The sequence below is a fragment of the Durio zibethinus genome, chromosome 5 (genome assembly GCF_047325235.1).
Source record: "Durio zibethinus cultivar Kanyao isolate XHJ-2024 chromosome 5, ASM4732523v1, whole genome shotgun sequence".
NCBI classification, from domain to species: Eukaryota; Viridiplantae; Streptophyta; class Magnoliopsida; order Malvales; family Malvaceae; genus Durio; species Durio zibethinus.
In genome coordinates this window covers 1362280-1389175 of record NC_143166.1, presented here as the reverse complement: position 1 = coordinate 1389175, position 26896 = coordinate 1362280, and the positions used below count along the sequence as shown (strand labels likewise).

Here is a 26896-nt window from a genome sequence, read left to right as displayed (position 1 = left end):
ATAATTTTGTAAAAAATTGGAAATGTATCATGCATTGGCCCCCCCGGACTTTAGGAAGCAATCAAACCAAACCTTTTCTTCGGGTCCCTATAATTTAAATTAAAAAAAAAAGGGCGAAAGTTAAAGGGGATTTTTGTAAATTAAAAAATTCTCACTTTCATTTTCAGTCTGTTTCAGGGCTCCGGTTTGCTTTCCTCGTTCTCCTGTTTCCCTTTTATAGCTCTCAGAGGAAGAAAGAGAAAGAAAAATCCATTCATTGTTGGATCTCACTCTTTCGATCCTCAAAGGTAACTTATTCTCTTCCCTCGATCTCATCTCAATTTCATCTTCTGCGATTTATGCGCTCAATTTCTTTCTTTTTTTCTTTAATTTTTGGAAAAATTTCGTCTTTTTTGGGTATAATTGTATGCATGCATTGAACAGCAGTGTAAAGTTGAGGAAACGTTTTGAATCTTGAAAGTTGACCCGATCTATGAGTCAAAAGCCGTGCATTTAGAATTTCAAGTTGTTTTTTTTTTTGGGTCTATTTTTATCATATTTTATTAATGTTGAACTGGTGTAGTAGATCTATGTTAATTTTTCAGTTGATTAAGCTGCGATCTGTTGAAATGATTAATTTTTTTTTCTCATTTTGTTAGATCTCTTAACCTGTGATAGATGCTTTTGATGTTTGCTGTTGCTAAAGTGGAAAAAGAATTTAGGCAGATAATTTTAGATAAATTTATTTCACTGATTCAAAAGTAAAATTACTCAGGTGGGGTCCCTGTGGCTTCCTTTCTAGCAGTTGATAAATATAGAAAGGCCTTAGGTTCCAGAGAGGATATTACGTAGGAATGGGGCGTCTAAAGCTGCAATCTGGGATCAAGGCGATTGAGGAAGAACCTGGGGACTATGATAGTACATATTCTAACAAAGCAACTTTAGCATGTATGATTAATTCAGATATAGGTGCTGTATTAGCTGTTATGAGGAGAAATGTTAGATGGGGTGGTCGATACATGTCGGGTGACGATCAGCTAGAACACTCTTTAATTCAGTCATTGAAGGTGTTACGGAAGCAAATTTTCTTGTGGCAGAATCAGTGGCATACCATCAACCCTGCTGTGTATCTCCGGCCTTTTTTGGATGTGATTCGATCAGATGAAACTGGTGCACCAATCACTGGTGTTGCTCTATCTTCTGTTCACAAAATTTTAACCCTTGATGTGATTGATCAAAATACTGTTAATGTCGAAGATGCTATGCGTTTGGTTGTTGATGCTGTGACTAGCTGCCGGTTTGAGGTGACAGATCCTGCATCAGAAGAAGTGGTACTGATGAAGATACTTCAGGTTCTTCTTGCTTGCATGAAAAGTAAAGCCTCAGTTATGTTGAGCAATCAGCATGTTTGCACAATAGTTAACACTTGCTTTCGAATAGTTCACCAAGCAGAGAAGAAAGGTGAGTTGTTACAGCGGATAGCTCGCCACACAATGCATGAACTTGTGAGGTGTATATTTTCACACCTTTCAAATGTTGACAACACAGAACATGCCTTGGTTAACAGAATTGGCACTGCTAAACAAGAGGTTATTCTTTGTTCTATTTCCTCTCCATTTTCATTTTTTTTTGGCATCAACCTCTTCTTTCTCTTGTTTTCTATGCCTGCTGGAAGTAGTAGAAAAGAAAACATGCGAGAGCCAAATTGATATTTCCTTCAGTTATGTTTAATTTTTATGGTTATGATTTTCATCAGTACTTCATGTCATCTATTTAGGTTGAGCTTTTTAAGACTGAAAATAAAGTATTCTTTGAATTAACTTTCTTTAGTGAATCTTTGATAGTCAGGCAACATGTATTATTCACGTATGTGTGTCTGTGTTTTTGAAGCTTCATAATTGCTAGATGTTTTTATTAGTGACATATGATGAAGGTGTGCTAGGACCCCATTCTTCAGTTTGATATAATGAGGTGAATGGCACTATTGATATGTTCTTTGGTAGCACAGATAAGGTTTTTTTTTTTTTAATATTTATTTATGGGTTGGGAAGGGGGAGGGGGTTGATGGTAGTAAATTGAGTTACTTAGTTGTGTGGAATAATAAACAAAACTGAGAAATCTAGAGTTTTCTGCTTTGCAGCTTGGTGGGATAGATAAAGATTATGCATTTGGAGCTAAACGACCAGAGAATGGAAATGGCTCTGAGTATGATGATCAAGTATCTTCTGGAAGTTTTGCATCCAATGGTTCTACAGGTTTGGTAGCAACTGTGAGGGAAGAAAGTATAGTAGTTGCTGGTAGTGGAAAGGAGACACTTCCATATGATTTGCACCTCATGACAGAGCTGTATGGTGTCCCTTGCATGGTGGAGATATTTCATTTCTTGTGTTCTTTACTAAATGCTGTTGAGCACGTGGGAATGGGGCCCCACACAAATACCCTAGCATTTGATGAAGATGTGCCACTTTTTGCCTTGGGCCTAATTAACTCTGCCATAGAATTGGGTGGCCCTTCCTTCCGTCGTCACCCAAGGTTATTGAGCTTGATTCAGGATGAATTATTTCGTAATCTGATGCAATTTGGCTTGTCAATGAGTCCACTTATTCTTTCAATGGTATGTAGCATTGTTCTAAATCTTTATCACCATCTGCGTACAGAACTCAAATTACAGCTTGAGGCTTTCTTTTCTTGTGTAATTCTGAGGCTTGCACAAGGCAAATATGGAGCTTCATACCAGCAGCAGGAGGTGGCCATGGAAGCCCTTGTTGACTTCTGTAGGCAGAAAACATTTATGGTGGAGATGTATGCTAATTTAGATTGTGACATAACTTGTCGTAATGTGTTTGAAGAACTTGCTAATTTGTTGTCAAAGAGTGCATTCCCTGTGAACTGCCCTTTGTCTGCAATGCACATTCTTGCCTTGGATGGTTTAATTGCTGTTATCCAGGGAATGGCTGAGAGGATTGGGAATGGATTGGTTAGTTCAGAGCAGGCACCAGTTAGTCTTGAGGAATATACACCATTCTGGATGGTGAAGTGTGATAACTATGGTGATCCCAGTCATTGGGTTCCATTTGTCCGGCGGAGAAAATACATCAAGAGAAGGTTGATGATTGGAGCTGATCACTTTAACCGCGATCCAAAGAAAGGGTTAGAGTTCCTCCAAGGAACACATCTTTTGCCTGACAAACTTGACCCCCAAAGTGTGGCCTGCTTTTTCAGGTACACTGCTGGATTAGATAAGAATCTTGTTGGGGATTTCCTGGGAAATCATGATGAGTTCTGTGTTCAGGTTCTTCATGAATTTGCTGGAACTTTTGATTTCCAAGATATGAATCTGGATACTGCACTAAGACTGTTTCTGGAAACTTTTCGATTGCCTGGAGAATCACAAAAGATACAAAGGGTGCTGGAGGCATTCTCTGAGAGGTACTATGAGCAATCACCGCAGATTCTAGCTAACAAGGATGCTGCTCTGTTATTATCGTATTCACTTATAATGCTTAACACTGATCAGCACAATGTCCAAGTAAAGAAAAAGATGACAGAGGAGGATTTCATCCGGAATAATCGGCATATTAATGGAGGCAATGATCTTCCTCGAGAATTTCTGTCAGAACTATACCAGTCAATTTGCAAGAATGAGATCCGCACAACTCCAGAACAAGGCTTTGGTTACCCTGAAATGACCCCAAGTCGGTGGATAGATTTGATGCACAAGTCTAAGAAAACAGCACCATACATTGTAGCTGATTCTAGAGCCTACCTTGACCATGATATGTTTGCCATAATGTCAGGTCCTACAATTGCTGCTATCTCTGTTGTCTTTGATCATGCTGAACTTGAAGAAGTTTACCAGACCTGTATTGATGGATTCTTAGCTGTTGCAAAAATTTCAGCCTGCCATCATCTTGAAGATGTACTGGATGACCTAGTTGTCTCTCTCTGCAAATTTACCACCCTTCTGAATCCGTCATCTGTTGAGGAACCGGTGTTAGCTTTTGGTGACGACACCAAAGCCAGGATGGCAACTGTAACTGTTTTTACGATTGCGAATAGATATGGTGATTATATTCGCACAGGTTGGAGGAACATACTGGATTGCATCTTACGACTGCACAAGCTGGGGCTTCTTCCAGCTCGTGTTGCCAGTGATGCAGCCGATGAGTCAGAGCTGTCTGCGGACCCTGGTCATGGAAAGCCAATTACAAATTCTTTATCTTCAGCTCACATACAGTCTATAGGAACCCCGAGGAGATCCTCTGGATTGATGGGCCGGTTCAGTCAGCTTTTATCTCTTGATACAGAGGAGCCAAGATCACAGCCCACTGAACAACAACTTGCTGCTCATCAACGCACCCTTCAGACAATTCAAAAATGCCACATTGACAGCATATTTACTGAAAGTAAGTTTTTGCAAGCTGAATCTTTGTTGCAGCTAGAAAGAGCACTGATTTGGGCTGCTGGGCGGCCTCAGAAAGGGAGTAGCTCACCTGAGGATGAAGATACTGCAGTTTTCTGCCTGGAGTTGCTTATTGCAATTACCCTGAACAATCGTGATAGGATTGTGCTTCTGTGGCAGGGTGTTTACGAGCACATAGCGAATATTGTTCAATCAACTGTTATGCCTTGTGCCCTGGTAGAGAAGGCTGTTTTTGGGCTTCTTCGAATTTGCCAACGGCTGCTTCCTTACAAAGAGAACCTGGCTGATGAACTTTTGAGGTCCCTGCAACTTGTTTTGAAGCTTGATGCTCGAGTGGCTGATGCATACTGTGAGCAAATTACACAGGAAGTAAGTCGCCTAGTGAAGGCAAATGCTACCCATATTAGATCCCAAATGGGGTGGCGAACAATCACATCTTTACTTTCCATTACAGCCCGGCATCCAGAAGCATCTGAAGCAGGTTTTGATGCACTGTTTTTTATTATGTCTGATGGGGCTCACTTGCTTCCAGCCAATTATGTTCTCTGCTTAGATGCTGCGAGGCAGTTTGCCGAGTCTCGTGTTGGGCAGGCAGAGCGATCTGTGCGTGCATTGGATCTTATGTCAGGTTCTGTTGACTGTTTGGCAAGGTGGGCCCTTGGGGCTAAGGAAGCAATGGGAGAGGAGGATGCTGCTAAGATGTTTCAGGATATTGGTGATTTATGGCTGAGACTTGTGCAGGGACTGAGAAAAGTGTGCTTGGACCAGAGAGAAGAGGTCAGAAACCATGCTCTTCTATCATTGCAGAAGTGCTTGACAGGAGTGGATGGGATCCACATTTCTCATGGTTTATGGTTGCAATGTTTCGATCTTGTAATCTTCACAATGCTTGATGACTTGCTTGAAATTGCTCAGGGACACCAAAAAGAATACCGAAACATGGAAGGCACACTTATTCATGCCATGAAGCTTCTTTCCAAAATGTTTTTACAATTACTCCATGAGCTCTCACAGTTAACTACATTCTGCAAACTATGGCTTGGTGTCCTCAGCCGAATGGAAAAATATATGAAGGTAAAAGTCAGAGGTAAGAAAAGTGAGAAGCTTCAGGAGCTAGTGCTTGAGCTCCTTAAGAACATCTTGCTTGTAATGAAGACAAGGGGAGTACTCATGCAGAGGAGTGCGCTAGGTGGAGATAGTTTGTGGGAACTGACATGGCTACATGTGAATAACATTGCGCCATCTTTGCAGTCTGAGATTTTCCCTGATCAGGATCCAGAACAATCATTGCTTAAGCATGGCGAAACTGGTAGTGTAGTGTCTGGAGAAACGGTTTCTGTTCCTTCAAATGAAATGCCCACCCCTGAAGGGGCTGGTGCAGGAGGTTAACATTGTGTACAGTTGGATGCTTGAAAAGGGTTTGTCATTGCATGCCTTAGATTCACACGTTCAATAAGTTGCTATTTTTGGAGGTGATCTGCATTGAGATTCGCAACATCCTAGTATTGTTTGGAGGTGCTGGATGCAAAATGGTGAAAGGGATGGCAAACTAGTAGAGGGAGCCTTTACTAGAAATGTGGATAAGTTGATCAGTTTATACTTCCCTGTTATTCTAGATTTGGCTAGTGTTCCTTCTCATTGCTGCCCCTATGGAACCTCGCCAATGTGCTGTTTTAAAAATCAGTATTCCTTAAGAGATGTTGCGTAGTTCTTAGTCTGTAAACAGTGTTTCTGCAGTGAGAAGGATTCATCCAATTCATTTCAATGAGTTGGAAAATCTGGATGGGAAAAATCTGAATTGTCTCCGGGATGTAACCCTATATATTGCCTTTGCTCATTGATGTATAGAATTAGAAGATTTTACTTGGAATGGTAATGAAGCATTTTCTTCTCACTTAGCTTTGCTATATCACCGAATTTTCCCGAAAATGCAACCATGGTAAAGTTGGACATAGTTGTTATGATTGGATACCAAATGCTATCTGAAGGAATCTTCTTAGTTATCTTTCTGGATGATCACCCCATTAAAAAGATTTTTGATAATTCAATCTTTAATGCAGGAAAAAGAGTTGAAAGGTTCCATGTTTCAACTTTTACTGAATGTCCCATTTGAGGTTCAATCTTCCTTGTTTCCCTATTTACATGCTTTGTTTGAACTTCTCTCTAATTATATCGGTTTTAGAAATTACTTTTACATAAAAGTACTTTTATGTAAATCCATTGAGGTGAAGCTCTTAGTCTCACATATATTATTGCATTCAAGGCCGAGCCATCTTATGGCGAAAGCATTACACTGTCGGATATCACCATTGAAGATGATGAGTGGAGTGACTCTTACAGAACCTGTTGAAAATTTGGGCTTGATTGGCTGCAATTAAGATTTGGACCGAACCTATTTGAAAATATTAATGATATTGCTTGTTTTCTAGTTTTTGGAGCCTATTTGAGAGAAACAAGATTCTCGGATTCGAGTCTCGGATTATGTTTGACTTTCCCCAAGTCCCAACACCTGCAGCTGGACCCACCTTGTAAGAGAAAAAATCTGCCACATTCGTCAGTTAAGGAGACAGAGAGATTCACAAAGCCAACTTCCCTTCTCCTTTGGATTCCGTCTTGAACGCCATTGGATTCGGACGAGTTACCCTGAAAGTCTCTTAGACTGAAAGAAACCCACAGCCAAAAAAACCCATGGATTCCCTGTCGTCAGTCTCTCCATATATAGTTCTTCCTCCAAGCAACCTTTTGCCCACGCAACGGCATGGTCTTCAAGTCGCTGTCTTTTCCTTCGCCACGAATAGCCGTCTTCCTCGCTTGTCGTCTTCTTCTAAAGGGAGATTGAGTCGAGTTGTAGATTGTAAATGCAAATTTAACGGTGGGGAAGCGAGAGCAGATCATGATGGTAATGATGATGATGATGATGATATTGTTGTTGATGATGAGAAAGAGGAGGTTGAAAGGGCGCTTCATTTGGACGGTACGATTCCAACTACTTCCGGCGAGTTTCTAAAACGGGTTTCGTCTCGGGCGTATGATATGCGGAGGCATTTGCAGCAAACTTTTGATAGTAGCAGCTATGATGGTAAAAACTATTCTTTCTTTATATTCTGTTTGTACTGCATATTTTGGGTTTTTTTAATTCATTTTTCTACTTTCTACCGTTAATTGCTTGCAATTTGAATTCTATCTTGAAGTTGTTGGAAGTGGTAACTTTAGCCTTTAGGCAGAGCCTTTTATTATGTTGAATTGCGAGTCCATTGCCTGGAATGTTTGCTCGGATAATACTTTGTTAGCTAATGAGAAGTGTGGTTGGCTCGATCCTGTTATTTCTAGTAGATTTTCTTTGAAATGGTCCATTTCTACTCCATGTATTTGTATTTATAATTGAAACTGAAACCTCAAAGTTGGGGCACCGACCGTTCTGCTTTCTTCCCAATTTCCAGGATTTTTATTTGGTGGCTTTTGTGGATTCAACTTGTTGACAATTCGATATCCTTTAGTATACGTGAAAGATCTGTGTCCTGTTGTTTTCCTTCCAAATATTGATCAGAAATTTGTTGAACTTGTACCCGACTACATCATGTGTTCATAAATGATCTTTACTAATGATCACTTCCATAGAATTAACCAATCATGCTAGCAGCATAATATTGACCCTTTATCTGACATATCTAGAGATGAGTTTCTGTAAGTACTTGGTGTGCAATACTGGAATTTATTGATGCATATTTCTAGTGTGGGTAATAGTTGTAAATTATTTTGGCAACTTGTGTTGTTTCTTCTTGGCTCCATGGTTTGTTGATTATATAGTACCAAATCTTTTATTTTGTTTTCTTTCACAAAGCTTCATTGCTTTTCCGAATTTAATCTTGTTCAGTGCTGGAGGCAAATCCATGGAGAGATCCTTCAAAACCTGTATATGTACTAACTCACAAGGAAAACCAGTTGTGCACAATGAAGACTTGAAGAAACCGCAGGTCGAGTTTAGTTTTGAAACCTGTATAGTATTTTCTTGAATTATTTGTATGGTTGCCCTGCCTCACATTCTTTTTGTGTAGCAGTGAAGTTGAAAGGGAACTTGGATTATTGTTTTCTAAAGGAGCAAAGTGGAGTTCTGGAATTGGAAACAAAACTAAACAGCCTAGATCTGGTTTCAAGTTTCAGATGCTTGTGGAGGATGTTAGGGAAGGAGTGCTTGTAAGTGTTTAATAATTTTTTTTTTTTGTATAACTGTTTGGATATTTTTCAATGTTTGGTGTGTGGTGTCAATTGTCAAAAGGAAATTAGGGGACTTCAAATATGAATCAAATTCTGGCCTCCAAGACTTGATATTCTCATCATGCTCTTTGCATGGTTAAAATTTAGTACTTTATGCCATATGGTATGCCTCCATTTCCCCTGCTACCAAGGCACTGGTAACTTCTCAGAGTTTCATCGTGCATGCAGTTTTCCCAATGTAAATAGTTCAAGCTGGCATTTTTACCTTATGGTAGTCACTTTTTTTCTGTTGTTTTATCGCAAGTGTTTTTCGGATTCATCTCTGGTTATTATCTTGAAGACCTTCAACTCTTGTCCCATAGGTATTTGAAGACGAGAGTGAAGCAGCAAAATATTGTGACTTAATGCAGGGAGGAGGCCAAGGATGTGAAGGTGTTGCAGAAATTGAAGCCTCATCAGTAAGATTGACACTGAACCGTCTTCCCTCCTGTACCACTAAATAGTTTTTTTTTTTTTAATAGTTACGTCACTGCTATTTCTGAAGGTATTTGATCTTTGCCGGAAGATGAGGGCTCTGGCGTTCCTCTTCCGCCGGGGGAGAACACCTCCTCTACCTAGTCTCGAGCTCAACTTGATAGCCCGTAAGCGATCCCTTGAAGACCACGAGGACTTGATATGAAGTCAGTCAAGAGTAAATGTATGAGAAACTGTGATATCAAGCCCAAGATCAAAACCATACAGGAATATCATATTATAAGTTAAGCATTTGATTCTACCTAAAGTTTATGTATGTTTCGTTCATAAAGCAAGTTAAAAGAAAAATTGATTCGATATTTTATAAATATATATAAAATATAAAAATTATTGTATCATAATTTTTATTAATGGATAAATTAATCACTAATAAATGCTAAGGATAAAATCAGGATTTTTGCCCACACTTTTGACTCAAGCATCATTCAAACTTATTTACTGAGAATTGTCCACTTGTCATATAAAACGACCCCCGAAAATGCTGAAAACGGTTTTCTTTTTTTTTTTTTAAGTCTAGAAATAGATTAAAGAAAGCACATCTTAAAGTCAAAGTCAGAACAAGTCGGACACAAAAGGGAATAAGAAGCCTATAGATATGCCGACGCTGCCGCACCGCCTCACGGGGTGACTCCCTCCCCTCATCGTCTTCCCCAGTGGTATTCCTACAATTTATCAGTTTAGAATAAATCTTTTCCTTTTATTTTTTCCTTTTAATAAAAACTAAAAGGAGGAAAAATAGAATTTCTACAGTACAAAGAAATCTGTGGAAAAAGTAAAACAGAGTAACTGATAAAAAAAAAAAGCAGATCCGATCAGACCGAACCTGAAAATTTGCCCTCTATCTGATCAGAAGCGACAAAAAAAGGCGGATCTTTGGCCATGAGCTCAGACGCATGCGGCGGAGAATTGCCGGGGCAGGGATCGAGTGGGAAGGAGAGCTCGACATCGTCGGCGAACAAGCAAAAGGAGAAGGCGAGAGTGAGCAGGACTTCGATGATCTTGTGGCATTCTCATCAGAACGACGCTGCCGCTGTCCGCAAGCTTCTCGAGGAAGACCCGTCTTTGGTCCACGCTAGGGACTACGACAACCGTACCCCTCTCCACGTTGCTTCTCTCCACGGCTGGATCGACGTCGCCAAGTGCCTCCTCGATTATCGCGCCGATGTCAACGCCCAAGATCGCTGGAAGAATACGGTGCCACTTCAATCCCCATTTTGTCTTCATTTTTCTAATTTCACTGTATTCATGGATTTAATGTAAAATTTTTTGCTTTTTTTTTTTTTTTTTGGTTTAGCCTTTAGCTGATGCAGAGGGAGCTAAGAAACATAACATGATTGAGCTATTAAAATCATATGGTGGATTATCTTACGTAAGTTCAGCTTTTTACTTTGTAATTTTCATATGATTGAGCTATTTACTTAGTCTAAAATTAGAGTAGTTCTTTAAAATCCATGTTCTTTTAATTAAATTTCTTCATTCTAATGAGCCTTAATGACCAGCCTTACCAGTATGGTGGATGATTAGTTGCTGCATATGGCACTTTGACTCTGAACTTTTTCTTATCATATTTGGCCTGAATAATTATGGAGCACTTAGTTATTGGGGCTGACTCGAAATCGTGGACGGCCTTTAACTTTCCATTCAAGTTTCCTCTTTTTTTTTTTTTTCCTTAAATCCATCTTAAGAGTTATTTTGTTTGAATTCCTTGAAGAACATCTTAGTATCATTCATTTGAAGTTTGCTAACATTGTCGAAGGTATATCATATTAGAGATGGCTGCTTGTTCAGAATGTTTTATGTGAGTTTCCCTATCCATATTGATGTGACAATGGTTTTTTTTTTTGTTTGCAGTAATTCATGAACAATTTCCTTGAAAAGTGAAAGACACATTGATTTTAGCTCTTAATGCTTGTTCATTATCTCTTCTGATCTGATTGATACTGGAGATAGTTAAACAAGTTTAATTGATGGAAACCCTTTAAGACCTTTTGACTTTTGCATTTTAACTGATTTTATGGGCTAAAAGTTAAAGTTTTCATCGTTGCAGGGCCAAAGTGGAAGCCATTTTGAACCAAAGCGAGTTCAACCTCCTCTACCAAACAAGTGTGACTGGGAAATTGACCCTTCTGAGCTGGACTTCTCCAGTTCAAATATCATAGGGAAGGTGTGATTTCAATTTCTTAATATTGCTAACAATGCAGAGCAGAGCTTGCTTGCCATGCATGCCAACTGTTTTAAGTGCAAAACCATATTGGGAAACTTGCTTGTTTCAATTTTTGCATGATGTATCTGTCTTGATTTTAGGCTTTGCTTGGTAAGAAGAATGGAAAAGGAGAAGCCTAAAATTTTTATCTAATGGTTAGGTTTCATAACCACCTTTCAACTATGAAGCTTAACCATTAAATTTAAACTTTTTCCTTCCTCCTTTCAATCCTCCCAACAAAGCAAAGCCTTGATTTTTTTATCATAGCAAGGATTTAATGTCTTCTATCGTTGGTGTCAAAAGTGCATGTGATTGTTAGTCAAATCAGAGAATGCTTATCATGGATGTAGATGTGTGGTTTTTGCCAATTAAGAATATAATATTCTCCTGTGACTATCTGGCAAGATGGTAACCATTTGATGAAATGGAGATTTAATATGTTGGAATTTGACAACCACCATGGACAAGTACATCAATACTGGTCCTAGTAATGACATGGTCTTTATAAGTATGGTCCCATTTCTCTGTACTCGGAGATGGCTGAATGTATACATTCTTTTCTGCTTATTAGAAAGATTGATTATTATTAAGTTGATATTTCTGGATATGTTTCTTTGGGATAATGTAAGTTTGAATTAGTTGTCAAACTTCTATGGGTGGTTTTAGATTGTTGTGTGTCCCTTTGATGTGTAAGTTCCATCTGTCAGTTTGGAACTTGAATTCATATATAAACTGCTTAAATTATGGTTGTCAGAAATTCAGCTTGGAAGTACCTGGTCTATTTTCCTTGCTATCTGGAAGATGTGCTTTCACTGATTATATCTCATACTGCCAGGGGTCATTTGGTGAGATTTTAAAGGTTAGTTGGCGAGGAACTCCGGTAGCTGTCAAACGCATTCTTCCATCACTTTCAGATGACAGATTGGTGATGTAAGCCCATTCTTTTTTGAATATATCTCTATATTTGGTTTCTAAAGCTATATCCGATGAATGTTAGCTTTCTTTGATGTATGTCATATGCTGAAAATTATGTTCTCATTGACATGAATAGCAACCGAAGGAAAAGACATAACTGACATGAACTCACCCAAAAAGGCAAGAAACATTTTTTTTAATGACTCATACCTCTCCTTGGTGTAATTAGCTTCAATTTTTGAAAGTTGCTTCCTCATTTTACGGGGTTAATCTGATGTTTGGTGTAGCTATGATTAGGTTCCTCCCTCTCCAAATTTTTATTGTATTAAAAAATGCAATTCTTTGTGTGTTCTGCTGTGCTGCTTCAGTCAGGATTTCCGGCATGAAGTGAATTTGCTCGTAAAGCTCCGCCATCCTAATATAGTTCAATTTCTTGGAGCTGTCACTGAGAAGAAGCCTCTTATGTTAATTACTGAGTATTTGAGAGGGGTATGTGAATGCATATATCTGTCTCATTCCCAATAGTTTAGTTCTCTCTGTAGAATAATCTATTAGAAAACTTAAACTTTAATTACCCTTTCTTAATCTTATCATTATATGCTATTGCAGGGTGATCTTCATCAGTATCTCAAGGAAAAGAGTGCACTTCATCCATCAACAGCCATCAACTTTGCATTGGACATTGCTAGGTATATAAGAAAGCTTCTGTTTTAAGTTGTATAGTTGGTGCAGCTCTATTTCTCACGCTCTTGGCATCTAAGTAAAACTTGGAGAAAAAGAGTGTGAAAAATGTAGAAGCATACCATAATTCATGTTGCTTTTCTTAATTAAAATAAAATCATTAATTTTCTTTAGTTTTGAACTACAACTTCCTTTCTTTTGACAGGGAGCTACACTACAGAAAATGTATTGGCCATGTAACTGCATTTAATTTTCTCTTATATGTGTGGCTATTTTACTAATCTGGATTTTATAAATTTTGTGGCCAGGGGCATGGCTTATCTTCACAATGAGCCAAATGTCATAATTCACCGAGACTTAAAACCAAGGTGAGTCAGTTTCAATTTCAGTTTTGCTGTGCAAATAATCATGTCTTTTACTACTAGCTATTGGTTCAAGGCTCTACGCATTTCATTGACTGTGCACTTATGTTGTGGAAATTACTTTCTGAATTTTGAATGCTTAATGAACTTTGGCTATTTTCTGAAAGCACAAAATAATATCCCCATTTCTCCAGTTGATTTCTTTTCTTTTTTTCCAACAATGATTGATTGCATTAACTTTTTCTTGTTAAAATTCGTTTCTTTTTTTTATCAGGAATGTGCTTTTGGTCAACTCCAGCGCAGACTATTTGAAAGTTGGAGACTTTGGACTGAGCAAGCTCATCAAGGTTCAAAATTCTCATGATGTCTACAAAATGACTGGCGAGACGGGGAGTTGTGAGTGTCTCTTACAGATTTCTTTTGGATAAAATATGATCCTCAGATACTTAACCTTCTTTACCTGGAATTGAAATAGATCGTTATATGGCTCCTGAAGTTTTCAAGCACCGCAAATATGATAAAAAGGTTGATGTTTTCTCTTTTGCAATGATACTTTATGAGGTAAGCTTCTTCCTCTCTTGAAATGATATTGATCATGAAGTATTTCAGACTAGTTCTAGTGCATGATATTCTTACTTGGAGCAGATGCTTGAAGGAGAACCACCATTCTCAAATTATGAGCCTTATGAAGCAGCTAAGTATGTTTCAGAAGGACATCGGCCTATTTTTCATTCAAAATCATACCTCCCTGAACTAAGAGAGTAAGCCATCTCTAAAATTTTCTACCGCACTATAAAGTTTTATGGTTTGTGTTACACCATGTATATGGTCCAACCATAACTTGAGTTTTAAAATGATAAAGTTTGTTACATAAATTATCATGTCTACATGAAGATTTGCATAGTGTTGGTAATTATTTATAACTAATTCGCATCTTAACACCTGCTACACCTTAATTTTGCCTTGGAGATCCTAACCTTTTAACCCTCCCCAGACTGACTTGAAACTCTTGACCTTTCTCGGAGATCATCGAGAAGCCTTCAGGGCATCAACATGTGACCAATGATATTCATGCAAACTAATTTTCATTTCTGGTTTTATGGATACCCTTTCCTCCACTGCTTCTTATATAAAAAAATACATTCTCCATCCTCCTAGCCTTCTGGCTTTTCCAATCTTTTAACTGCAAAGTCTCTCTTCAATGATGTTTACTAATTGATGCTAATAAAGTTTCTTAACTGAATTCATCTTATGTTGGAACAAACATTTGGGCTGTTGGACTTTGACATGTGGGGTTGCTGATTGTTTTCTTCTTGAATCTTTCTTAGCTTAACAGAGAAGTGCTGGGCTCCTGACATGAACCAAAGGCCTTCTTTCTTGGATATTCTCAAAAGGCTTGAAAAGATCAAGGAAAATATACCAACAGATCATCACTGGAATATATTCAATACATGATCTTCAAGATTTGATGAAATCGATGGTACACATCCTGTTTCCACGATCAACTCCAGCTTGGCCATTTGTGCAGATGGTATTGTGAATAGACTCACTAATTAGCATGTGATAAATTTTTGCCACGACTGGATTTCCTCTATTCTTGCCAAATTCAATCATGAAAATAGGTCTCTGCATTTCATCTCTTATGATTTTGAACAGTAGCAAGTGAACCGAGGTCACCCAAATTGACATATATGTTTCCTCATCTTACAGAGTTTTATTTTTCATCTTTCAATTGTAATTCCTACTAGAAAAGCAAAGTTCTATGTTTTTTTTGTCTTTCTGGAAATGGTTTGGCGAAGTCTTCTAGTCTTTAGGCTGAATTTCTTGTATATGAGGAATTTGTGGACTTTGCAAGGGATAACTTTTGAATCATGGGAATCTTAAAATGGGAACCTTAATGGAAGGTTTTCTTGAAATTTACCCTATTAATTACTTTCATACTGTTGTCGTTATTTCACCACATTCACTCCCTGTTTTTTTCTCTTCTTCTTTTTCTTCCAGATTGGATCTATGAAAGATAAATCTACTAAATCAAAGACAATATAACATAGTAAATTGAGAAAGAGATAGGGAATGAAAAAGAAAAGAATAAAAACAGAAAAAACCCACAGTTAGAGAGGTGTGGAGAGCTAGGTTTAGACTTCAGACCAGATGGAGAGAGCAGGCAGGCACCAGGAGAGGGCAATCGAACAGGGCAAATAATGACCATTCCAGCATCCCCAGTGGAAATAAGTTTTCAAATGAGCTTCTTTTTCTCGATGAAGGTTTTCAAGTGCCAAAATTGTAATCCTGCTACTGATAAGCAAAGAAAAAGTGAGAGGAAGGACAACCAGAATATTTTGGAGGTAGTAGATTTGTTCAGCTCCTTCATTTATTCTTCTCTGGAAAAATCATATACAGAAACAAAGGCTCGTCAATAAAGGCATATGATTCCTTGAGGAAAAATATTGGTTAGGTATACATTCCATGAGTTTCTGTGACAAAGAAGTTTCTTACCTTTCCCGCAAATAAAACATTTCCTCATCAATGGAGGTAACATATAATATAGTTTCTTCGGTTCTAGTTCTCCGGAATTTACAATACAAAAAGACAATGTTTTTTTTTTCATCTAACATGACTCTAATGCCTTAGCATTGAGGAGAGAGAAAAGGTTAATATTATATTTCCAGTGAAGGATCGAGATTTTATGCAGCTTGAACAATATTTTCATTTTTCACCTGTTTTGTTTCCTAAGGGCAAACAGCTCTAAACATAAACATGTAGGAGTGCATGCATCTACTATAAAGAAAGGTGATGTATGGCTGAAAAGGTCAATTCTTATACATAGAAAAGGCCAAAGTGCAAAGAGATCAGCCTAGTGAACTTCATAATCAACATTTAAGTAAAGATGGCAGATATGCAGACTCTTCCAGGAAATGAATGCCTATAGGTTTCTCCAAACTTGTCTACAGGGCAACCAGACTTTTCCAGGAAATGAATAGCAATGTTCCTTTCTTACAACTATTTAGCCTTCTCAGCAGGAAAGAGCTATCCCTACCAAAAACAGACAAATGTGAAGCCAAACAAAACCTCAACCGAATCATTTGTAACGAGGAATAACGAGGCTTATGGAATTGTAGCACAAGAGAGGGACACCCATAATACAACAGCAAACCTTCTATCTAACTCTAGCGAGCAGCACGAAAAACATCCAATGAATTCCAATCAGCCCTAAATCTTCACAGCACGTTAAAATCTTACTGACCACGTTCAAAAATCTTAACCAAATTGCCTTCAATGGCTTTTAGAGGTATGGCCCTTTTGCTCTAGTAAACAGATATAAGCCTGCTCGTCAAAGAGTTTAACCCACCAGAACTACCCCCATGAAAAATAAGCTCAAGGAAAAAAAGAAATTAAACCAAAAAAATGTTCTTTTTAAAGGAAGGGCCAGAAGATTTACATCGACTTGGCCTTTCTTGGCAACACTAGACCAGTCCTTAGCGTGAACTCCAGTCCTCCAATCAAAATCAACAGTCAGCGTAATCTGCGGCGAATGATCCGGCGCCCAAAAACACGCTATGTAATCTCCATCCTCATACGCTGTAAATGCAAACTGCCCTGTCCCCACTTTCTCCACCCAGTGAGAGCCATTACCATATGGCGACGTTACCTGTATTCATTTGCACCACAAACCAAAACTTCTTATTATCCTCAAATTTCATTCTAAAAATATAAAAAAAGAAGATTGGTTTTTTTTTTTGGGTACAGTACGCTAACAGTGAGCTTGTGAGAATCGGGCAAAGGGCGATCCTCGTTAGGATTGACAACGTGGTACTTTCCGAACATCATTGAATAGCTTTTGATGTCTTCGGTGATGTCCTCGTTAGTGTGTCCCGATTGCAGCTCGAACAGTAATGATTGTAATGCAGGGATCCCCAATACCAGAACGACACTCTATGGCGATGAAATTGATTGATGAAACTGAAAATAATAATAAAAATTATTATAATTACGATTAAAAAAATTAATAAATTTTTTTTATTAATTTGAGTTTATTAAAATTAATATTTAAATTTAATTGAAAATTTGATAAATTTACTTATATCGTACTAAAAATGCGATGAAATCCAGAGTGATCGAACAGTCATAGTCAACGACTCAACTGCTACACAGACAATGGTTAGAGACAGACAAAGAAAGGCTTTAGGGAAAAAAAACATGTAAAGGTCAAAATTAAGTCTGCCACGTGGTGAGAGATGATTGGAGGAGACAGGTACCTGCGAAAACTAGATACGCTGAGGCTGGCTGTCCTGTCCTGTTTCCCTGATCCGTTTTTAGTTTAGGCTAAGGCTGTCTGTGTTTACATTGGATCCGTGTTTTAATTCCATTTTTTTATCTCTAAAAAGAATAATTTTCTTCAAAATAGTATGAATGTTTAGTTTCACATATCCAGTTTAGTTTAGAGCTAAGGCTGAGTCGATATAGAAAAACGATGGAAGTTGAGTTTGATTTAAAATTTATTTTTTTAAATTTGAATTGACTTTGATCAAATTTTAAAATTTAAATTTAACTTTAACCCGAAAATAATGTCAAGTTTTATTTATTTGGACATAAAAATAATTTTTTTTAATAAATTTATTTGTTTTTTTTTTTTTTTTTTTGTATTTAACACTTTCACATAATTCTATGGTTGAATTAATCGATATTTGTACAAATTTCTTTGTCCCTAGGTTCCTCAGGTACCTTGGGCAACTGATTGATTTCCACAATTTCCAAATCTATTACACAATGTTACAAAATGAATGCATCTAGTTGCAAAACAAACCAATTGAACCTGCAGCATGAGAAATTCGATTATGTTCAACTCCATCCAATGGCAGAAGCGAGCCGGACCACCGATGATCTGTCTGGTCTGAGGGAGATCTTGTGCAACATGTCGTAAATCCAGATACTGGAGACTTATGAACCATAGCTTTTAACATTAGAAGCTTTTTCAAGTCAGCCAATGACTATGACCAGCATTTCCTACATTTCTGATACTGTGTTGTGCAACATGTCCAAAATCCAAATGCTGGAGACTAACGAAGATTCTTAGTGCTGCAGGATTGCCTTCCAGGACTTGCATTTGGATTTAGGTGGTTAATCACCCTTGTTAGAGTCCTCATCATCGTAATTGAAAGGAAGAGGAACTGATTTAAAGGCTCGGTACTTGCCAACATTGTTCAAGTGTTCATACTCTAACCTGATTAAACATGATCCATTTCTCGGCACATACTAAATGATGAAAAATAATTATGGCCTCTAAAAGTATTAGCAATTTTCAGCCTGTCTCGATTTTTACTTGCCACACTTATGAATAGAAGAATCTCTAGCATTCCATTTGCTGTTGCAGTGACATGGTGACAGTAATTTTCATATAATGATAAGGGATGAACAAAGTTAGACATGCTAGTGATTTCAATACATCCTGCAGATGAACATAAATGTGTACTGCCTACTTTCAAGAGTGGTTTAGTACCTGAAGAAGCTCCAAATACCACGACGAATTGTTTCTAGGCAGGAAATGACAGTTGTTATGGCCATTTTATGAAGTGCATGCAAGTTAAATTCCAGCACCATCTGCATCCAAGCAACTCTTAAAACCATATTCAGGGCCTGAGTGATGAACAAAAATATCCAGTTAGTAATATTAATTGTGAAAAGAAGTTTGGAACACCAAAGTTTTGTCACTTGACATTACCATAGATGCAAAGTACACACTTTTGTGTGGAACCATAAGTTTATCTCTCAAATAAAGGTTCTTCGAGTGCCTTCGCAAAAGCCCCCAGTCCATGACAATATCCCATTATGTATTCATTATTGTTGCAACAGCTGAGCTGACCAAGGCCAGCACCATCCAGGTCATTCCCTTCTTTAGCTCAGAAGCAGTTCTAATGATAACTGCAACAATTGTCAAGAAGTACTTTAAACCGTTGTATCCATGCACCACATCTTTGTCCTCAAATAATCGACGAAGGCACTACAAATAAAATGACATACACTTCTGTCAGTGAATTTGTTGACACAAATAAGAGTTTCTTGCCTAGTTTTGCTAAAAGAGTTGCTTTGCTTTGTTTAAAAAAAATAATGAACACAAAATTTGCATGATAAGTTAAAACATGAAGCAACACCTCCATGCAAAAGTGGGCTGAGATAATTGCAAGCTTACATTGCCACTTTATTTCAATATGCATATGTTATAAATAGCTATATCAAAATCTACTCCCAGACACGCATATATATAAAAAGTGAACAATAATTGGGAGCTACAATGTCAAGCCTGGTAATGCAACTCTAACATGCAGGAGAAGACTTTTGGTTAGCACATAATATCAGATGCTGTGGAGCACTGTGTTATCCAAAGATTGAAACTAAGTCAATACAGAAGTGATGGTAATTGCTGCAGAACACCATTAAAGACAGATAATCACACCAAACATTTTGAGTTGGATAACCAAGAAATTTATTCTAGAGCTACACATATATTCGCGCGGGCACATTAGCAATTGACTTTGATGAATCCAAACTGTGTTGACGAGACGAATTGCTTGCATATGGTAGGGACAGATAAAATTAAAAGATTGAAATGTCATAGAGATCCTTAGAACCTCCCAAAACAATGCAATGCATTAATTGTTTCATGATTCTCATCTCCACAATAAAAATGATCATTCAGGGACACTGTTTCCTCCACCAAAAGTTGCAAGCGTGTAAAACAAGAGAAAAGAAATGAAATAACCTGTAGGAAACGGAGCCAAAATGGTATCACAGCAACAGCAAAATAAAGAACATTATAAACACCATGACCATGACATTTGTTTTGCCATAGCGAGAATTCTTCCAAACCATAGTAGCAAATATAAACGTCAAGACTCCTTATTTGTACCTGAGATCAAATGATTTTTCGATTTAGTTAATCATTGTCATTTTTACTTTGATAAAGTATGTAAATACTATGTGAAACCTGGCTGGTAAGATGATCGACCAAGAAAAAATCTGGAAGTGTAACCTGCATAAAGACAAACTAAAATGATATCAAGACTATATTACTTGTCACATCCACATATTGTTATTTTGATTTTCTCCATTTCATTACCATGTAAAGAGGTGCACAAAGGCAGTGAAATAAGCACTTAATAAAGAAGAATCGAGTTGACCGATATATGATGTCAAAAGGACAAAACATATGACTTAAAAGAGAAATCTGCAACGTAAAAGAGAAATCATATGACTTAAATTGAGCAAGTATAAAGTTGGTAATGAGTCACTTCCTTTTTAGCAGCAATATCAGAATCGAAAACTAAAGCTACTTCTAAAATCTTACTGCAACCTAGCCCAAAGGGAAAAGTTCAGTTAATGTCTTGTAATTCCGAGTTTTTGAGCCTAAATCCAAGTGCAAGTTTCCCAGGAAACAAGTTAATGCAAGTACAGCAAGACCTGTACTGAGGAGGAAAACTTCTCTATAGCCCAACTCAGTTCCTTGCTTGAAACCAAAGATAAATGGATAGTTGATTCGATAACTCCTCCAAAGTATATATCAGCTGCATATGTGAGCATATGCAGGACAGAATATGCAAAAAAACTGCAAAGAAATTAAAGTAGCTCTTAGTGTATATATGTGGGCTAAAATGAATTCCAAAATTAATGAACAGAAATTTCAGAAAACTCCATAATTAGTTGCCTGTAAAGTGGGAAAATGTTAACCATGTAGGAGGAACCCTCCTTATCCATTTGATTCCTTTTTTCTATTCTTAAAACAACAGCAACGAGTAATGCAATTGAAAAACCAGAAAAGAAGCCCGAAGACAACAAGACAACAACAGTTAATAGATGAAGGTTCTAAATTTGGCTTTGCATGTTAAATACCTTAAAAAAGAATTTCCTGGTATGGCAAATTAAGCAGTAAGTTAAAACTTACCAGAATAGAATCTGACACTGTGCTTCTCTTTTTTATGTTTTGGTCTCAATGATTTCATGCCTTCTCATATATTTGAATTTGAAAAATGCTTGATGAAGGTAACTTCAACCCTTTCCAACGGATTATTTACCTAGAAAAAAACATAGCTAGTCAGTTAATAGGAAAATTTACTTAAGGTAGATAGATGACATATGTAAGAATCAACTGCTTGTTTTCAATTCTCTATTCATATATGGACCTTATTTTGCAAATAAATAGGACTTAACGTGCTGACTGAGTAACCAATTAAAGGACTAAAATTCACACTAGTCTTGTTGGCTTGAACAGAGTTTCATACTATTAAAATCAATGCTTCCATTCAAGGCAAATAAATGATGATAGAGGCTACAAATAAGAGCTTTGCTGGTCAAACATATGACTTTCTCATATCCTGTTAGGCTATATTTGAGAGGTTCTAATATATGATAATTTTATGAGACTTGAATTCAATGAATGAATTGAAATTCTAAGTCAGGAGGAGGCCAAGATGGTCTAGACAACTTGTAGCAATTTTGTCTAAGGGTGTATTTATGATTTTTGTTAATGAAGAATGAAGCATGAAAAAAATGTGGCTCACTAACATATATTGTAATAATAAGGTAAAATGTTCTAGTAACTGGGACAAAACCTCATCACAACTGCCAATAAGAGTTTTCCACCATTTTCATGTATGATCTTGCTGCCCTTCTTGATGTAATCTGCAGTGATGCAGAGTAAGAAACAAGTGACAGATTGAGATAAAATTGAAGTGCCATTCTTTCTGCTTCTAAATGTCATAAATGCAACCTGGATATCTGTAGGAGCATTTGACTTCTGATTTCATGATCCTGGATAATGCTGAGAGATTCATGAAACTGGTTCGACCTTATGACAAGACACATTTCAATGACTAAAAGAAAAAACATCTACATGATATATAGTAAATTAACACATCGTTTAGCTGTTTATCACCTATAGTGCTTTAGAAGCTGAAGCTTCTGGTAGAATTTAATAAACACCATTCTCAGCCTTTCTTCAACTTTCCTCAGCTCATCCTTTGTGAAACACAAATCATCATCTTTGGAATCCTTGAAGACACCTTTTATGGTTGATAGAGGAGATTCAAGTGTATTGTTGATCTTCACACGGTCCAGAATTTCTAGGGGATCTTGTTGGTTGGCAGAGCTGTTGCGCCTGGCCACCATTACTCTCCTGAATATTTTCGAATGGATTGAATTCTGGGACACTAGTGGATTCTTCATCTTGATTAATCCTTTGCAGAATCACATCCATATTTTCACTTCCTGCACATTCAGAATAAGATTGTAAGTTCAAGGACACAATAGTTTCCTTAAGTATCAGAAGATTGTCATTATCATGAATCAGAACTACATCACCACTATGAGAGTTGGAAGATTCCTTTATGGACTTCTGCCTCGCATCTCCACTTCAGATCTTGAATCCATAAATCCCATTCCTGCACCTTCAACATACAGGAAGGATGATAAGTATTGGTAGCCTTGAGCTGCTTCACCTAGTCTAAAAAAAGTAGATTTTAATTGACAAAGAAGTTTTGGCAGTTGCATTTCTTCCAGTTACTCTAGCAAGCGCTGTTACAAAAGATGTTTTTATACTTTCATATAATTTACCATGAAAAACAGATTGCCCAATCTCTTACCAAAATGATGTGAAGGTGCTGTATCAGCTGCATTCTAATTTCATTACCAATAAATTTGGATAGAAGTTGTTTAAGTTGTGCAAACAACTAAATGATATTAGTTCTGCACTTACCCTGAGCAGTCTCTCTCAAGGGCATCATAATATGATATCTCAAACTAGCACCATTACCACCAGAGCTTTGTACCTTGATCCGCAACACAATCAAAGTGTCCATTTGTTTATTTAGTACAGTTGCTTCATCCATCACTGCCTTTACCTTTTCCTTATAAAATGTATTGACCTTGTTGAGCTCTTCATCAAGCTTCCTAGAGAATCCAGCCTCAAGGACTGTGTCTTATACAACTGTTCAGAATCATCTTTCTGCAATCTGTTGACATCGATCACTTGGTTCTCTACATCTCCCTTATTCATGAGATGTAGCCCACTGAGAGTTCTGTGCAGAGATAATTTCTTCCTTAAGGATCTCAAGGGTGTTTCTGGTTGCATGCTTTGCTTGTATTGCAATATCTCTTGTAAAATACTTTTAAGACCATTATAATCCACATAGGCTTCTGTTCACTCAGGCACCTTTTGTTTCTTAAAGTATTTGCCAAATTTCATCTTTACGTCTCTCTACTAACAAAATTTATTGTCCTGAGGTTTTTCTAGTAAATCTTTGATTATATCTCACTTGAACATCCAGGAAATCTTAAGCTTAATAATAATCATAATAATAATAATAATAATAATAATAATAATAAAACCTTTAGCTGTGCTGCTGAATTCACAGATACCTCAACTAGAAAACTTAGCTTTAAAGAGCATGCCAATGGAACCATGAAAAAGTTATAATACCTACTAAGGAATGATCAAAATGCAAGCCAACTTTTCCTAAACTCGAAATTGGAGTTCTCTTGCCTGAGCATCAAAGAATTGTCCGCCTTCTTTTGCATGGTTTTTCCATCTTCTGTCTCCTTTCTCTTAACCGGAGAACAAGATATGAATGAGCTAATCCTTTTCACCACCAAAAATACACGTCTCCTGCTGTTTCCTAGATGCGGTGGGACAATTGGGGCAACACGCGTCTTCACCTAGGCAAAAAGAGGTGATGATGTGCTAGTTTCTGCAGCATTTGATAACAGTAAATCGGCGTTCATTGGACTATTTGTCTTTTTTGATAAATCCCAGTTTCCCATCCCATCTGTTACTTGAAAATGTATTGTCATTTAGTTTTCCTTCCCCTTGCTGAAACCTTACTTATTGGCTTATGAGTTGCTTTTTTCCTAAATGACATTCAAGGTTTTAATTTCCCTTCACATCTCCTTATCTTGATAGCTAATCTTCATTTTATTTAAGCTACTGAAAAGGATACCGAACGCTGTTGCAAGTAATTCATCAACATTAGCATACCATCAGGTTTGAAAGAACCTGCCTGGAAAGGCCGCAAATAATGACATCAAAATTATAAAATGTTGAGAATCCCTAACAAGATTCCACTTGGGAATTAAGCTAATTGGAAGTAGATTTTCCTTCTTGTAACATTGAGGCAGAAGATGTTATTACAGTATCAGTCTCAGATGGTTCTGCCGCTTGAATTGATGTTCCTGAATTGATGTTCCAGAATGGGTTGTCTGCATATCTTCTTTAATGGTAGGTTCCCTTAAATTCTAGAGCACTTGGCAAGAAAATAAAACCTGTTATGCCCATGGACTCAGCTTGGCCATCGTTTGATCTTACAGTTATGATGTTATTTTTTATTAACTGCTACTAAACCAAAAATTAGAGACTTTTTCGGGTAAATGCAAATGCAATGACAAATCCCATGATGCAAATTAAGAAAATTAAATTCAATTTTATGACGGTACGTCAGTCAATAGCCCCAGATGCATCATTAACATAGGCATAAAGCAAAATATATTATTAATTGATAAGGATCAGACTTAGTAAATTCTAGATTTCTATAACAAATTCTTGATACATGAAATCCTTACAATGTTTTACTCAAAAAAATTGGAAAACTACTTATTTATCTCTGTTAGCACACTAACAGAACAAACAACATGCTTAACTGGATGAATCACCTTGTTCACTGGTCTGTCCTCGATCTCCACCGCAACAGAAGAAGTGTGGCAGCTTAACACGACCACAGCTCCTGCAATAAAGCTATGGATTGTAACTACAAATATGTTGATTTTAGCTATGACAAATTTATTTGTTTTGTAGGAAGATCATGAAGGGCACATGTTTTAAAATGTAAGAAAAATCCTATGAGTATTCCATTCAATTCAATCTCTTTTAGCTCAGGGCTTTCAAATAATGACAGGGTTTGACCTGGCATTACCATTTTCTTATCATGCATTATAGGTATGTGTAAAGCATTATAGCTAAGCCTTGTTGATGTGCATATGGGAGGAATGAGAGAGAAGCAAAATATTTGGATGCAAAGCTCCAATAATCAGTGAGCTGCCATTCCTATTAAGATATCTAAGTTTCTTTTCCTCTGAGCTGCTACAACCCATTTAACAGGTTTAAAGAGCAAGTCATAAACTCCCTACAAAGTTTATACACCAAGGTTTCAAAAGCATGGAACAAATGTACCAAGTATGTTCCTGACCAAGCAAGGATTGAACATTTACAAAATGATGAACATCTACTGCTACATAACCAATGGAAACACAAAGCCAATAAATGTTTGATGAAAAAAAAAACAACTGACCTAAACTAAACTTTGTTCATTACTAATTCAGGCAATTACAAAGACAAATATGAAACAAGAATTGATAAACTAAAAACACTTACTTGCATCTTATAATCACCGGAACAGGTTTCAAAGCCTTGGGTCCATTTCTTATTCCTCTCTTATGGCGACTCACCTGCAAAATAAATAAAACTTTTTTTTTGGACATGTAAAAAAAAAAAAAAAGATACAAACTTTACTGCTTGAAGAAACTTTGAAAAAAATATATCTTTACTTTCTTCTTTGGAACAGCCATGAGCTCCATGGATCCTCCAAAGTGGAAACTTGGTAACCCAAACCCTACGTCGTTTTCACTGTTGCTGTCGAGAATTTGATCAGACTCCGGCAAAACCAACGGTTGTGATGCGGTGGGCTGACTGATGGGAGCATCCAACGGTGGAGGGAGTGCTGAAGCATGAAGCCATCTCCTCAGCCTCAAAAGTGCACCGGAGTCTGCGCCGGTGCATTTCAGTATCGCTAGTCTCGACGCCATTTTTAGATTAGACAGTGGAGGTGTACTACCTCCGTTTAGGTCTTTTGGTTAAAAGTGAGCGGAAGAAAGAGTTTACATCAGAAACGACGACGTTTTCCCGACCCAAGGAAAATACAGTTTGGGTTGGGCTAAGATTCAGATTAAATGGATTTGGGCTTCATGGGTAATGGCAGAACCGCAAATACAACAATCTAAGCCACGTTTACGTTTGACCGTGGCACACCCTTACCAAGCATTTGATTATGTTTTATAATTTCTTTTAGAAAAAAAAATTTAGGAACAAAGGAGATTATCTAATTTTTAAGATCAGGATAAATCATTAATTTATAGTTGAAATTTATAAATTTTTTAAAATTTTTTAAATTTAAAAATAATTTATAAAAAGAAATCATAAAATTCAAATCTTAAATCTTAATCCATTGTGTCAATTATATTCGGTATTATTTCACTTCACCTTTTATTTTGCACAAAACCCAAGAAAAAATATTTTGGTATAAGTTCAATTGTGTTTGATTTTGATAGTTTGCTAGACTGATGCGTATTTCATGTGTAACTGTGAAGCTACCTTAATATGTAGAATTTTAGGTAAATATACTTATTTTTCTGTTTAAGGTTTGAGAGATTAAGGTTCTAAATGCTTGTGAGAGTTCACAAATCAACCCTTAGAACAAAATGGCCTAAAAGAAAAAAATTTACCTTGTCAATTGATATTTGAGACAATGATACCGCTTGAGTGTTGAG

The 26896-nt window shown here is 37.1% G+C and overlaps 4 protein-coding genes and 4 pseudogenes across 10 annotated transcripts; 3 read left to right on the top strand and 5 right to left on the bottom strand.

Moving 5' to 3' along the window:
* The first annotated feature begins 122 nt into the window (after positions 1-122).
* On the top strand, positions 123-6296 carry LOC111281800 (ARF guanine-nucleotide exchange factor GNOM-like). 2 transcript variants are annotated; one of them, XM_022869485.2, is made up of 3 exons: positions 123-287; positions 755-1568; positions 2120-6296. In XM_022869485.2, the coding sequence occupies exons 2-3, from the start codon at positions 834-836 to the stop codon at positions 5789-5791; spliced, it is 4407 nt and encodes a 1468-aa protein (XP_022725220.2). In that variant the 5' UTR covers positions 123-287; positions 755-833; the 3' UTR covers positions 5792-6296. The 2 variants fall into 2 exon arrangements, with proteins under 2 accessions (XP_022725220.2, XP_089616632.1); XM_089760506.1 differs by having other exon boundaries at positions 639-1568.
* A 134-nt stretch (positions 6297-6430) lies between these two features.
* LOC111281803 (uncharacterized) lies at positions 6431-9807 on the top strand (annotated as a pseudogene). Its single transcript, XR_002689161.2, has 6 exons — positions 6431-7481; positions 8277-8376; positions 8461-8596; positions 8980-9075; positions 9162-9374; positions 9664-9807. The product of XR_002689161.2 is annotated as an uncharacterized LOC111281803 (transcript).
* On the top strand, positions 9664-15036 carry LOC111281802 (serine/threonine-protein kinase VIK-like). Of its 3 annotated transcripts, none has more exons than XM_089760508.1 (12): positions 9664-9775; positions 10002-10345; positions 10446-10520; positions 11199-11315; positions 12109-12284; positions 12638-12758; positions 12879-12958; positions 13259-13318; positions 13587-13708; positions 13788-13873; positions 13958-14073; positions 14641-15036. In XM_089760508.1, the coding sequence occupies exons 2-12, from the start codon at positions 10031-10033 to the stop codon at positions 14765-14767; spliced, it is 1395 nt and encodes a 464-aa protein (XP_089616634.1). In that variant the 5' UTR covers positions 9664-9775; positions 10002-10030; the 3' UTR covers positions 14768-15036. The 3 variants fall into 3 exon arrangements, with proteins under 3 accessions (XP_089616634.1, XP_089616633.1, XP_022725223.2); XM_089760507.1 differs by having other exon boundaries at positions 9666-9807; XM_022869488.2 differs by having other exon boundaries at positions 9669-9807; positions 9958-10345; positions 12190-12284.
* On the bottom strand, positions 14771-17266 carry LOC149518636 (uncharacterized). Its single transcript, XM_089761430.1, has 5 exons — positions 17063-17266; positions 16752-16961; positions 15485-15693; positions 15254-15338; positions 14771-14938 (listed from the first exon to the last, which is right to left on the bottom strand). The coding sequence occupies exons 1-5, from the start codon at positions 17138-17140 to the stop codon at positions 14771-14773; spliced, it is 750 nt and encodes a 249-aa protein (XP_089617556.1). The 5' UTR covers positions 17141-17266.
* A 706-nt stretch (positions 17267-17972) lies between these two features.
* Positions 17973-20656, bottom strand: LOC111281805 (phosphate transporter PHO1 homolog 10-like; annotated as a pseudogene). The gene is made up of 6 exons (XR_016342053.1): positions 20427-20656; positions 20295-20339; positions 20070-20216; positions 19032-19310; positions 18810-18946; positions 17973-18674 (listed from the first exon to the last, which is right to left on the bottom strand). The product of XR_016342053.1 is annotated as a phosphate transporter PHO1 homolog 10-like (transcript).
* Positions 20657-21012: 356 nt separating this feature from the next.
* LOC149518634 (phosphate transporter PHO1 homolog 7-like) lies at positions 21013-23650 on the bottom strand (annotated as a pseudogene). Its single transcript, XR_016342054.1, has 5 exons — positions 22664-23650; positions 22239-22570; positions 22074-22141; positions 21916-21985; positions 21013-21378 (listed from the first exon to the last, which is right to left on the bottom strand). The product of XR_016342054.1 is annotated as a phosphate transporter PHO1 homolog 7-like (transcript).
* Positions 23032-23546, bottom strand: LOC149518635 (phosphate transporter PHO1 homolog 10 pseudogene; annotated as a pseudogene).
* Positions 23651-24822: 1172 nt separating the features above from the next.
* LOC111281804 (Ribosomal L32p protein family) lies at positions 24823-26201 on the bottom strand. Its single transcript, XM_022869494.2, has 3 exons — positions 25898-26201; positions 25725-25798; positions 24823-25077 (listed from the first exon to the last, which is right to left on the bottom strand). The coding sequence occupies exons 1-3, from the start codon at positions 26153-26155 to the stop codon at positions 24990-24992; spliced, it is 420 nt and encodes a 139-aa protein (XP_022725229.2). The 5' UTR covers positions 26156-26201; the 3' UTR covers positions 24823-24989.
* Between the last annotated feature and the right edge of the window lie 695 nt (positions 26202-26896).

Excerpts from the sequence above, each read along its gene's own strand:
- LOC111281800 (XM_022869485.2), top strand. The coding sequence starts at position 834 with ATGGGGCGTCTAAAGCTGCAATCTGGGATCAAGGCGATTGAGGAAGAA. Across the intron at positions 1,569-2,119 it reads TTGGCACTGCTAAACAAGAG|CTTGGTGGGATAGATAAAGA; the intron begins GTTATTCTTTGT and ends TCTGCTTTGCAG.
- LOC111281802 (XM_089760508.1), top strand. The coding sequence starts at position 10,031 with ATGAGCTCAGACGCATGCGGCGGAGAATTGCCGGGGCAGGGATCGAGT. Across the intron at positions 10,346-10,445 it reads AAGATCGCTGGAAGAATACG|CCTTTAGCTGATGCAGAGGG; the intron begins GTGCCACTTCAA and ends TTTTTGGTTTAG. Across the intron at positions 11,316-12,108 it reads GTTCAAATATCATAGGGAAG|AAATTCAGCTTGGAAGTACC; the intron begins GTGTGATTTCAA and ends TATGGTTGTCAG.
- LOC149518636 (XM_089761430.1), bottom strand. The coding sequence starts at position 17,140 with ATGATGTTCGGAAAGTACCACGTTGTCAATCCTAACGAGGATCGCCCT. Across the intron at positions 15,694-16,751 it reads CCAAGAAAGGCCAAGTCGAT|AGAAGAATAAATGAAGGAGC; the intron begins GTAAATCTTCTG and ends TGATTTTTCCAG. Across the intron at positions 15,339-15,484 it reads TGTTCGATTGCCCTCTCCTG|TAGATTTATCTTTCATAGAT; the intron begins GTGCCTGCCTGC and ends TCTTTGATTTAG.
- LOC111281804 (XM_022869494.2), bottom strand. The coding sequence starts at position 26,155 with ATGGCGTCGAGACTAGCGATACTGAAATGCACCGGCGCAGACTCCGGT. Across the intron at positions 25,799-25,897 it reads TGGCTGTTCCAAAGAAGAAA|GTGAGTCGCCATAAGAGAGG; the intron begins GTAAAGATATAT and ends TTTATTTTGCAG. Across the intron at positions 25,078-25,724 it reads CCGGTGATTATAAGATGCAA|GAGCTGTGGTCGTGTTAAGC; the intron begins GTAAGTGTTTTT and ends GCTTTATTGCAG.